Below are 12306 nucleotides of genomic sequence, written 5' to 3' on the forward strand. Positions count from 1 at the left end.
TATACATTTTGTTTACTATGCCAGGATCCACTTTTTCCTGCTTGCTGTTTCTGAGGTTCCTGCTAGAGGTCATTTCGCTATCAGGAGAGGCACCGTGTGCTGCTGTCTGGTGCTGCTGCTGGCTGTGTTTGTCTGCCTCGTGATCCCTGTGCATACTACTAAAGATCTGTCATTCCTTTCCCATTTCTTTGCCTGAAAGCCCCTTACTTTCAAATTTATAATAATTCAGAGGGAAGGGGGTTGTAGGTTTCAGATTCAGTCAAAGAGAGAAACGGAAGCCTGAGAATCTGTTGGAAAAGAATGGAAATAAGGTTCTTTATCTCTCTTGTTGTTCACGTTGTTTATAGTTAAGTTCTACCACTGTGAGTCACTTACTGTGTGATATGTTTTCACTTCAGGACCAATGGAATTGGTCTGAAGGAAGCTCTCTATAAAGAGCAATACATTTTGAAATAAATCAGGGTTTTTCTCACTCATCCTTCTAACTCAGAGTCTCCTCATTCCTGTCCTGCCTCAACAGCATCATCGGGTCATATTCTCCTTTCCAAGGGAGGTTCCTGCCTTCCTTGGCAGACACCTGTCTTTCAAATCATGACAGTGTACAAATTTATATTTGTACAGTAGAGGCCTATGTGCCCTTTTCACCTCCAAAGCAATTGTTTGAAGAATAAGAAGCAAGGAAGTAAAACGTGCAGTGGCTTTTTTCAGTCCTTTGGGCCAGAATAAAATGTACTCAAGAGAAATGTAATCTGTTGTTGTTTAGTGCTTTCTGAAAGTTCTGCTCTCCAGATCATGTCTGAATGAGAAGAAAAGTGGAAAAGAGTGGATGCAGATCCATCTACTGAAGATTCAGAATCATGAAAATTCTTACACTCCTGTCTTTAATACTTGTAATTAATTACAATTCCCAGGAGAGGCCTCTATTATTAACCAATTTTTCTGCTCTCATGGTAATTAGAATAAAGTTTCAGACTCCAAATCTTGGTGAGACCAGAGCTTAATCCTTATAGCCAGTCACAGCATTTGGATCTTAGCAGAGTTTCTGATGTAAAGTTCTAACCCTGTAAATTTGGACCTGAATATTGCAGTTAGTTTCCATTTAGTATTGCTTATTATATTGCAAAGCTCCTTGGAGTTCATGTGGTGGTCAATCGTGATATGCACATATACCAGTTTGAAAGATACTAAGCCTCACACAGAAGCTGTGGGCTTGCTATGGAATTTGCACATGCCCACATCATAGAATGGCTGGTTGGAAGGGACCTGAAAGGCCATCTGATTCCATCCTACCCTGCCAAGGGCTGGGACACCTTCCACTAGAACAGATTTTCCAAAGCATTTCCAGGGATAGGGCATCCACAGCTTCTCTGTCAATTTGTTCTACTGACTCAACACACTCACAATGAAGAATTTCTTCCCAATATCTCATTTAAACCAGCCCTCTGTTAGTTCAAAGCCATTCCCTCTTGTCCTGCCCTACAGGCTCTGGTAATAAGTCCCTCAGCATCTCTGTTTAAAGGATACAAATGGAATCTGCATGAATCAGGAACATAATTGACAGACATCTGTGATCATTGAGCTTTCCGTTAGATGATTGAGGCTGTGGGACACTGAATTACCAAGGTGTTAACTAAGGCTGATAATTTTTTTTAACTCAGCAAAACAACTTGTAAGAAATTCCCTTGCTACCAAAATGGAACTTTTTGCAAAAGGAATCTTCTTTCCTTATCTTTCATCTTAAGCTTAAATGTTATCTCTTCCTAGCTAGCCCAAGTTCGGTCTTCACAGATTCATTTTGTTCTTAAACCAATTTTCCTGTCTGGCAAATATTTAGTAACTTCTTTATGTGGTTTTCTAGTGGGGTATCTAGTTCTCTTCTTAACATAGCCAGCTGTTCCAGGGAAACCAAGCAAACTGAAACTTGTCAAGTAAACCAAAAACTCTGCAGGAAAGAGAATGGAATTTCTTATTATGCCTGTCTTTATTTGCAGAATTTTGTAAATTATGTAGACTTTTATTCCCTGTCTTTATTCTTTTCATTACCTATATGTGGTAGTAACCAGTATCAAAACTTTCCTCCCCATCCAGCTCCAGATTTTGATGCAAAATGTTAAACAGGAGGTGGTAAACTAAGATATGGGCAATTTCAAACATGGAATATTTCATTTAAGATGTTTGCTGGTATTCCCAGTAACCTTTTTCTTTTTTTTTTTTTCTTTTTTTTTTTTTTTTTTTTTTACAGGTGATGCTAATGAAGAAGGGCCTCAGCTGAGTGAAGAGAGAGGTGAGTAAAGAATATTTTATGCTAATATATATTATTTCTCTGAAGCATAAGCCCAACTGAAAAAATTCTAGAAATTAATTGCCTTAGTCAAGATAAGCGGTGCCAATCATTATTGCCAATGTTACCATAGTCATCTCTGGTTTTTACACAAAATTGGGGTGTACCATCCCTGATAATAAATAGTGCATGGTAACACTGGCTGAGACTACTTTTTTAATGTCATCACCTTATGAGCCTTTGGGAGATATTTCATTCCTTTTTATCAATAGCTAGTTTGAACATGAAGGAGAAATAATAATAATTCTTTAGTCTCTTTGCCTGTAGAAAAGTGTGAATAGAACAATTCTTGAGTCATTTACCATTCTGAATAGTGGCAGTGATATGTTTGCAATGAAAACAGTAGCAAAACTCTTCCACAAACTCTTAAATACACTGAGCTTGGTCTGACAGTGGTTCAGAGGATTATTTCCTGGTCCTCATAATTTACTGTTTAAAACAAGTGTCACTGTTTAGGGTTTGTGGATGACATAAAATGGAAATGATGAATAGATATATGGGGAAGAAACACCAGAGGAACAAGAAAGGGAGAGGACAGAGGATGAGATAACTCCCATGAGGACAAAAGCTTCCATTCAGGAGATTTCTGCAAGTTTTTTTCAAGGAAGCTTGTTCCAGTTAATCTTGACCAGGTTTTTTGTAACAGACTTCCACCACAGCACCTTCTGATACTTCCCCTCCCTCACCTGGAGGTGCTATGTCAGAGGTATTGATGATTCTGAGATTGTAGAAAGTCTCTGTCTTTCAGCCCCGCTGCCAAAGCAGAAGCCATAATTGGTCTGTGCTGGTTTCAAGGTTGTTTATTCTGTTTATCTCTAACATGTTCTGCTGCCCTGCCCAGCTCTGTCCTGCAGGGCAGCGTGTGGGGCTCTGCCCTCAGTGGGATGTTACAAACATTAAATACCAGAAACTCCCTGGGCTGCATTTACAAGAACGTGCCAATATCTGTCACCTACGTTGGACAGTGTGTCCCCAGCCTGAACCAACAGAAAAATGCCAACACCACAGTGAAACATGGAGGGCATGAAGAAGGAGAAAAAGGACAAGACACACCCAATTTCCTCCAGCTTGTCCCCTTTGGACCCCTTATCTAGAATCCTAAAATTTTACTTTTGCACCCATGCCACACTTAATTATTACTTATATCAAACACTCAGAGCTTGTAATTCATCCTGTAAGATTGAAAACTCTTTTCCATGGACAGAGATCACAGCCAGTGTCTCTGGGGGCTCTGTCCAGGGGGGTTCCTGACCCCTGCCAGGGTCCCAGACCTGCCAGGGCAGCCAGAGGGATGTTCTGGATTCCCAGAGTCCTCAGTGAACATCTCCTGTTCCATATGGATTTCTGTGCAGTGCATCTCCTTTCAGGTGCAGAGTAGCTCCCTCTGCTCCTCTGCCTCTCCTTCCAAGCTTCCTCCAAGGTCTCTGTGACCCTGATCCCATCACGGCCCAGTGACTGTGCAGGAACATCCAGCTCTCTTTATGAAAACATAAGGAGTTCAGGTCAGACTTTAAGCTTAAGGTCAGAAAGGAGTGCCACAAGGGGAGAGGCAGGCATATACCAGCCAGAAAACAGAGGTAAAAGCTCTTAAAGCAGTATTTTGACTACTTAAATTGGAAAGATTGTCCTAAAGACAAATGGATTATGATCATTTATGCAACTACTTAATTACCTGAGAAATTAGAAATACTCAAAGAATGGTGCATATACAAAGGTGTGAAAACAGATATGCACAGATATGTGTTATACTGATGGATTAGCACATTCTTTTATGGCTGTTCTGGCCTACTGATTTTATTACATGTAATTGTAATTACATTTTGGTGTCAAGATTACTGGATAGGAAATTTTAGTAATTTTAATACAGTTAGTTTGATTGATAAAGTTGTAAGAACATACATAAAAGTGGAAAAAAAAAGGACTTGTCATTATATAACAAATATTTGCCAAAGATAATGCCCCTGTTAAATTTGCAGTATTCATCTAACATTTCTTATTTAATTTTTTATATTTATCATGGCATGTATCTTTTTAGAAGCCAAATTATTTTTCATTTTTTGTCTCGTTTTTATGGAGATTATGCAAATTAAATTGGTGTGGGTTTTTTGGGTTTTTTTTAAAGCATTTTAAATTAGAATTAAAAGGAATGCAATTCTACTTTTTTGTCATGTATCCTTCCCAGCTTCATTAATTTAGGTAAAGCTACATAGATACTCCGGGAAATTATCACTGAATTATGTAATTTGAAGAAGACATTTCTTTTGTGCATATGAGATAGATCAGATCAGAGCTGCCTTCGATGGTCTAGGATGCTGTGAGCTTTAAGAGCACGTCCTTGGTTATTTCTTTATCAGAAAATTATTTATTTATTGGAGATATTTTGGGAATCAGTGCATTGGTTGTAAGCAGTTAACACCTACAGGGCTAAAAATAAGTGTATTTTGTATATCCACCCCAGTAGTGAAGCAGATATACAAGTTATTCCCTTTTGACCTGTTTTTGCATGGAGTTTTTAATGATTGTAGCATGTGTCTACTGGAATTATAAATACAAGCATAATTTTTGCATTGAGGGGAGTTTTCATTTTTATACTAATTTTTTTTCAGTTTGGAGGATATCTACTATTTACTCTTCAAAGGGGAGAATGGAGAAGTACCTTCTAGTCACCACTACAAGATATTAATTGTATAATCATTTTTCATTCCACTTGACTTCATGGGTCATGACTGCAGCAGATGGAGTCAACAGCTGGCACCAATACTGACAACCAATTTTTCCTTGAGCTGTCCATATCCATTTGGGGTGTTTTCTCCAATTGTTTTGCTCGAAGTGAAAAGGAGAGGTTGGATTCCTAGAGAGCACATGTTGCAGACTAGACATGTATAGGAACTTTAGCTCTAACCCACAGCAATACTCCTAGAGCTGGGGGAGGAGAGGGAAAGGGAGGCAGAGACCACACTGGACACAAAACAAAAACAGAAACAAAAATGGGTATAGGATAAAAAACCATCCTTAAGACAATTTGCTAGATAATGTCCATTAGTATCTATATTCATTCTATAAAATCAACAAGCAGGAATGACAACTTTGGCAAGTTTATCATACAACATCACTGCTTATATTGGACATAGTAGAATAAGAAAAAACATTTAAAAATAAAAATAATCCACTCTTTCTAAATACACACACTCAAACCCACTCTTCTAATGGCATTTGATTAATAAGCTTTTAATCTAGCTGTCTGTTATTCTGAATGCTGAGTCTTGTAGTTGCTGGCTTAATGGCACCACTTAATTTGAAGTGCTTTGAGGTTATCATGTGTCATGCAGTTGGTGTTAGCAGGGTTTGAGTCAAAAGGGCAGATATAGAAATAGCAGGTCTGGGCCTGTGCAGGTCTACATCTCAGCTTTACTTTGTGAATGATTCCCTACATAACACAAGGATCAGATGATGCAGTAGTTAGTTTTTCCTGAGTGTTTTTGTTTCATTTTTTTTTTCCCTAATGTTAAGATAATTGACTTATGTCAGCACATAATAATGATATTGTTTGTTGACATAAATCAGTTCTCTTACCATTGCTATTGCAATTTAAAAAAAAAGGAAAAAATAAATAAACATTCAGGAAAATCTTTCAATTCTGAATCTGAATCTATATTCTCCCTCAATCTGTTCAGCTTCATTCTCTGCCAGATACCAAAGCCTTTTGACATCATCTCTTTGTTGCCACACTACTGTCATTTCCCATCAAGTAGTTATTCCTAATAAATGCTCTGCTGTTTATCCTGTTTCTATCCTGATTGTCCTGATGAACCACCTATTCATTTCCTAGAAGCCACAGCCAGTTAAAACAACAAGGTGAAGGATCTCATTCACATTATCAGGGCTTAAAAACTAATAATACCCTATGACAACCAAGATACATAAATACAGAGTTTTTTGGCATGTTCCACTGTATGCACACCCTTACTCTTGGAGATTGATTTTTGGAGGGAGACTTTATCTTTTATTCTTGAGATGAAAATAGCAATCACGTGCAACAAGGCAAATTTGGGAGTTGTGAAGGATTTTGAAAATTGGTTACTTGGAGACAGACTGTGGGATTTACATGACTTGCTGACCCTCTGAATTAGCCTATAAAGAAGAAATATGTCTCCCAGTAGTAGAGCTCAGAAACCTTTTTGCACAAATGATCACAATTAGAAAATATTTTAATATGATCAGTTCAGACACCTGTCCAGATCTGCTCTTTTTAAAAAGAAATTTACAGATAAAATTTCAGTAATATTTGATTAACTGTTTGGAAGGACATACACATGGCTGGAGAGCAAAAAGGGCTAAGAGTTTTATTTTGACCATTGTAAACACAGATCATTTTCTGTCTCTGGAATAAGGGATATCTGCTAAAAATAGTGAAATAGTGATTGAAATCTTGTTCTCCTGGGACACTGCCTTTACACCATTTTGTGAGCATTTTGAAGGCTTTTTACAGAGTGCATCTGTGCTAACAATTCTGACTTCTCTGAATGTACAACTCCTCCCTCTCCATCTTTGGGCTGTCAATTAAGATGTTGGTTATATTACCTGATCTATTCAAATAATCCTGAAAGACCTGGCTGGACATTTGCACTTTACCTGGATTGACATTTGATGTGTGAGACTGCAGGAAACTTCATGGATTGGTTACATGATAAAAATCCTCAGTAGAGGGGAAGTGTTGATTGAAGCATTCCTATTGATTCAGTCCCCTCATGTGAATTATTCTCAAACAAAAAAGAAAACAGAGCAGATAGTTCAGAGTGGCATTTTAACCAAAGAAGCCATATGTTGATATGGTCCACTATAAATATTCAAGTTTGTTTTTTTTTTTTTTAAAGTGAGAGGATTGGTATTAATAAGTCTTCACAAGTCTGGTTATTTTCAGGATGTCTCTTTTGTATTACAGTTCTTGTTGAACTCTATCAGCATTGCTCCTGAGCCCCTTAAGGGGTTGACAAAGCATGTCTTTATTTGGCAGGCTTTGCCTTTATTTTTCCCCACAGATTTTCTTGTGGTTACTCCTGCCTTCTTCATTTCAGAAAGAAATTCATCTTAGCACTTGAAAACTCTTGTTTTCCTCAAAATACTGTGTTCGAATTTCAAATTCAGATGAGCAAGCATGATGGCATGACACATGACATGTCCTGTATTAAGTGCTCCCAGGAACAGTCTACCACCAAACCAAACCTCAAGGCTTGCTCTGTTTTTCAATAACTGGCTTTATTTACTGATTGCTAAGGGCTCTTCATGCTCTGAGCTGTGTGTAGTTCTAGAAAGAAGTGTAAACTCCCTTCTAGTAGAAATTCATAAAAGCGATGTTCAGATTGGCTTTTTTTTTTTTTTTTAATAAGGCTCTTTAATTAAAATTAAGGAAGTGAGACAGAATTTCACTACTCACATATAGATCTCAATTTTGAAATTTTTGCTGCCATTTTGAGCTGTCCTGCCACCTTCCCAATCCATGTGTCTTTTGGGTTTTTTGGGCATAAGTATGGTTGGCAGAGAATATTTCTGTGTTCTCTGGACTCAATTCAAAGCCAATGATTGACTCCCTTTTTTGTCTTTTGGATGAGCACAATATTCTTAGAGTTATAAAATATCCTGAATTAAAGGGACCCACAAGGATCCTTGAGTCCAACTACCCCTTGAATCTGCAAGTTCCTTTTTCACATCCTAACTTGCCTTCATACCATCTGTTTCAAAATTTTTCAGCATTTTGGTCCTAGATATATGTAATTGTGGAAAGGTAGAAGATAAAAGGGGAGAATCTATTGGTCTTAACAGAGACAAGACCATCATGAGAGCTGAGCATCTCCTTGTCAAGAGCTGTTTAAAACTCCAGCAACATAAAGAGTAGATGATTGTGTGGCATATATGTGACAGCAGGAGAGACCTGGGAGTTTGTGAAACACTTAAGCAATTTATAAAGCATGTGTAGGTAGTTTTTTCCTAGTTGGTAATTAGCTAATCATGAGCCTTATTTTCTAGTGGCAACAGCAATAGGGGTGAATAATGTGAGGTCATATGTGTTCTTAAATTTCCTGGTTACGAGTGGTCAAGGTTTATTTCCAGCACACAAAAAAGTAGGTTTTCTTTAGGCTTCTCCTGCAACCAAGCCCTCAGTTAGCCACAAGGAATCAGGAGGCTTGACAGAAAGTCAAATGACAGAGAGTCATTTTCCCATCACGGTTGAATACATTCAGTAGGAGCAATGAATTGAGTTTTAATTGTCTGTCAGTCACTGCTTTCGTGGTTAAGCAGCAATGTTTAAAGAATGTTTTAATTAGGGAACCTGCTTGCATTAAATGTCTTAATTTATGAATACCTTTATGCCTAATTTCCAGCTTGGCCTCCCTTTTTATTAACAGGTTTTCTCTGCTACCAGTTTGTGCCTTGAGGTGTGTCATAGCAAACAAACAGTAATGCCATCATTTATGTTGACAGGATATTTTGAAAATATTGTAGAAAAAGTTCATAATATTTGAAGTTTAACCAATTGATATTAAACACTCTGTGCTTCAGTCCATACAAGTAAGGGAGATCTCACATTTAATTGACCTCAATTTTTGCTCCCTTTCCTCCAGCTTGATATTGCCCACTCTCTGAAAGGCTGGAATGGATTTTTTCAACCCAAACATTTCTATCTTGTAAAGCTTTCATTTCCTTGACTTCACTCTCTGTTAAGGAAATTTGTGAAATTTGTGAATTTGTGAAAGCTGTGGAATTTGTTTCCCTACCTTTCATTTAATTATTAATTTCAGTCTATATTCATTTGTTCTTGTGTTAAAACAGTGAGTGGAGAATTGAGCTGAGAAAAAAGGTCATTTAGATCAGATTATTTCTCCACAGTTCCATAATGCAGTATAATAAATATTATGCTTACAACTAAAAATTAAAACATTATTTGGCTGAGGGTTATGATTATTGTTTCTGTAGTGCTTGTGAAGCAGTATGTTATTTAAGTATGAGCTTTCTTCACTGCTGTCCTGTGAAAGTCTGAGAAAGTCCAGACCAGGCTGGAAGCCACATATTATAAATTTCATAAGAGATGGTGCAATAATTTAAATAGCAGAAAGATAAGCATTGAGTACTGAATGGAGTGCTAAGATAAAACATACAATTGTGATATCACACATGATAATATCTGATCCAATGAAACCATTTCCAAATAATGTATGTAATTTACAATGTTTTATGTTTAAAGAAGGCCAGCCTTCATCTCCCACAAAGAGCAAAGAAGAGCAGCCTGAGGACCTGCAGGATGATGCTGAAGGTAGGTGGTCTAACAGCTTCTCAGGGCTATTAATCAGTTCACATTTTGAGGAAACGTTTGTTTTGAATTCTTGGGAAAACTTTCAGTTAAAAATGCTCTTTGCACATACTTGAAGAGTTCTTTTTGGCCTAGATAAAGGGATTATAAGTCTTCTGAAGTATATTTCATCCTAAGGTAGATTCACAATTACAAACCCTGTTTTTATGTGATGGGCTGCTGATTATTGGTGATACATCTTAATAAATTGCTGCTGTTTTATCTCTAACCAGTTCTGACTTCATGTAATTGAAAAGCCCAAGTGTAATCCATGTTGTGAGGAGCTTGGGTCATAGTCTGGTTGGTTAAATTGGTCAGGTACCTGCTGTGAAACACGGAGTGATAAAATCCTCGCTTTCCTTTTCTACAAGAAATTTTGCTGTTTTCCTTTTTACAATGTTTATGTTTCCAGACCTTACACAATGTAGTACATCTCTCTGCAGTTAGAAGTCACAGGTGATTAACATTATGCCTATAGTGTTGTTCCTCTGAGGATATTTTTGTCCACTTGAGTCTGCTCAGGGAAGCTTGTCCATGTGTATGAACATTAACGTGGTCTATGTTGCTCTAAAACTGGATCAAAGTAAATTTTCCTAATCTCTATCTCACTGGTAGAGTTCTTTATAAACTGTTAACATCAAAGGCTTATTTTCAACGCTTTCAGATTTGTAGAAGAGCAAAACACCCCAATGCTGAAGAAATTCCTCTTATGTGACATAGATAAAAGAATGAACCTTCATTATTAATCCATGACACTTCCTTGTCATGGATTATTTTAGACCTAATATACTTCAAATGACCTATCTAATTTTGTATCTCAGTGGCTCCACAATCTTCAGCATTGTGACTTAGTGCTGTGCATTCAGCTCCTAAAGTTTTCTGACTAGGGTATAGTGTGAGTCACAAAGAGCAGAAAAAATGTTAACATTGATCATTTTAAGTAACTGCTAGTAACATGCTGTCACTAACATTGTGACTGGTTGTTACAGGCAGGTCATTAAAGCAAGAGCTGTCATCACCTGGAAGGGACAGCTATTGGAGGGACCCATGACATTTCATCACACCTGAGTGTCTTTCCTTTCATGCTGCATTGAACCCAGTTTAAATTAAAACGCCAATTTTATGTTTGAATTAGAGAATTCAGTGATGACAAACCACATGTCCATTTTTATGTAGGCTGAACCACGGCTGGGATTGTGGTGACACCTTCAATGTTCCTAAACAGGCAGAACAGCAGTTGTTTTATGATATATTCTTACATTGAGTGTGGCTAAAACTTTTCATTGCATCAATATCTTGAAAAAAAAAATAAAATGGAAGGGAGAAAGTATTGTCAAACTGTAAGGTTTTCCTTCCATTCAAAAATTAACTGATGTTGTTTCACTCTTTCTGTGGCTCCCTAGGAACAGTTTCCTGTTTTTCTGTGCCTATCCATTTTTCCCAGTGACCTGCTGTTCACTTTGTGAAGCACAAATAAACGTGTAGGAAGGGCAAAGTAAACAGTATGGCAATAGAATTATTGCATTACTCCTGAGCTGTAAAATGCCTGAATTCCTTGAATTTGATGTCATACAGTAGATTTTGCTGTATAGATTTGATAGAATTGAAGTCTGTAAAACATAATCACTGCTGCTGGATTTAATATAGCTGGTGGCAGAGCTCCCATCTGCTAGGCAGGAAGCAAACCTGTAATGTTTAGGATTGAAAGTTCAGATTTAGCCTTGAGTTGTTATGATGGAGAAAAGAATAGGTGATTAAAGTGTTTGCTGAGGGGCCTGTGGAGAAACCTGGGTCAGATTTCTTTGGCATTACCTGTGCCTCTGGAAGAGGAGACAAGAAGTTGGGATCTAGACACTGAATTCCTGTCAAGTTGCCAAGTGGCTGGAGTCTAATGTAACACACCTGTGAGCCATTTCCATTGCAGTAAATGGGATTTGCACACATTTGTCTGAGAGGAGGATTTAGTTCTCCTAATTATTAGCTGTTGGTTTTTATTAATTAGAAGAACTTTTAATGGGGAGCCTTGAAGATTATAAAAGTTCTGAAGATGTGACATGAACCATAACTACATATCTGAATATTTTTATTTAGGTAGGGGTTTGTCTTCACTTCCAAGAAGCTAGCTTTTTTATTTTCTTTTTAAAAGAATAACTGAGTAGCTAATGCGTATAAACATTCTTGAATAAAACACAACATAGGCAAACGCTGCCTGAGGTCGACTTGGTTGAATTTCCCTTAGGGTAAAACTGAAGTGCTTTGTGGTTTGGTGTGTTTATACTTTGGGATAATTCACTTTAAGTACCCCAAGTTAAAGAGGGAGAGGAAAGGAAAGGAAAGGAAAGGAAAGGAAAGGAAAGGAAAGGAAAGGAAAGGAAAGGAAAGGAAAGGAAAGGAAAGGAAAGGAAAGGAAAGGAAAGGAAAGGAAAGGAAAGGAAAGGAAAGGAAAGGAAAGGAAAGGAAAGGAAAGGAAAGGAAAGGAAAGGAAAGGAAAGGAAAGGAAAGAAGGAAAGGAAAGGAAAGGAAAGGAAAGGAAAGGAAAGGAAAGGAAAGGAAAGGAAAGGAAAGGAAAGGAAAGGAAAGGAAAGGAAAGGAAAGGAAAGGAAAGGAAAGGAAAGGAAAG

General features: G+C 37.5%; 1 protein-coding gene across 7 annotated transcripts in view; it reads left to right on the forward strand.

Annotated features, from left to right (window-relative positions):
* Positions 1-12306, forward strand: part of MACROD2 (mono-ADP ribosylhydrolase 2) — an 845784-nt gene that overhangs the window by 774781 nt on the left and 58697 nt on the right. For 6 of the 7 annotated variants that reach the window (XM_085577219.1, XM_077781852.2, XM_021527840.4 and 3 more), the window contains 2 exons: positions 2243-2284; positions 9582-9650. In XM_085577219.1, the coding sequence (XP_085433345.1) occupies positions 2243-2284; positions 9582-9650 (111 nt within the window). The remainder of the gene's footprint in view (positions 1-2242; positions 2285-9581; positions 9651-12306) is intronic. The other variant, XM_021527839.4, reaches the window with a different exon arrangement.

This window comes from Lonchura striata, chromosome 3 (genome assembly GCF_050655825.1).
Source record: "Lonchura striata isolate lonStrDom1 chromosome 3, ASM5065582v1, whole genome shotgun sequence".
Taxonomy (NCBI): domain Eukaryota; kingdom Metazoa; phylum Chordata; class Aves; order Passeriformes; family Estrildidae; genus Lonchura; species Lonchura striata.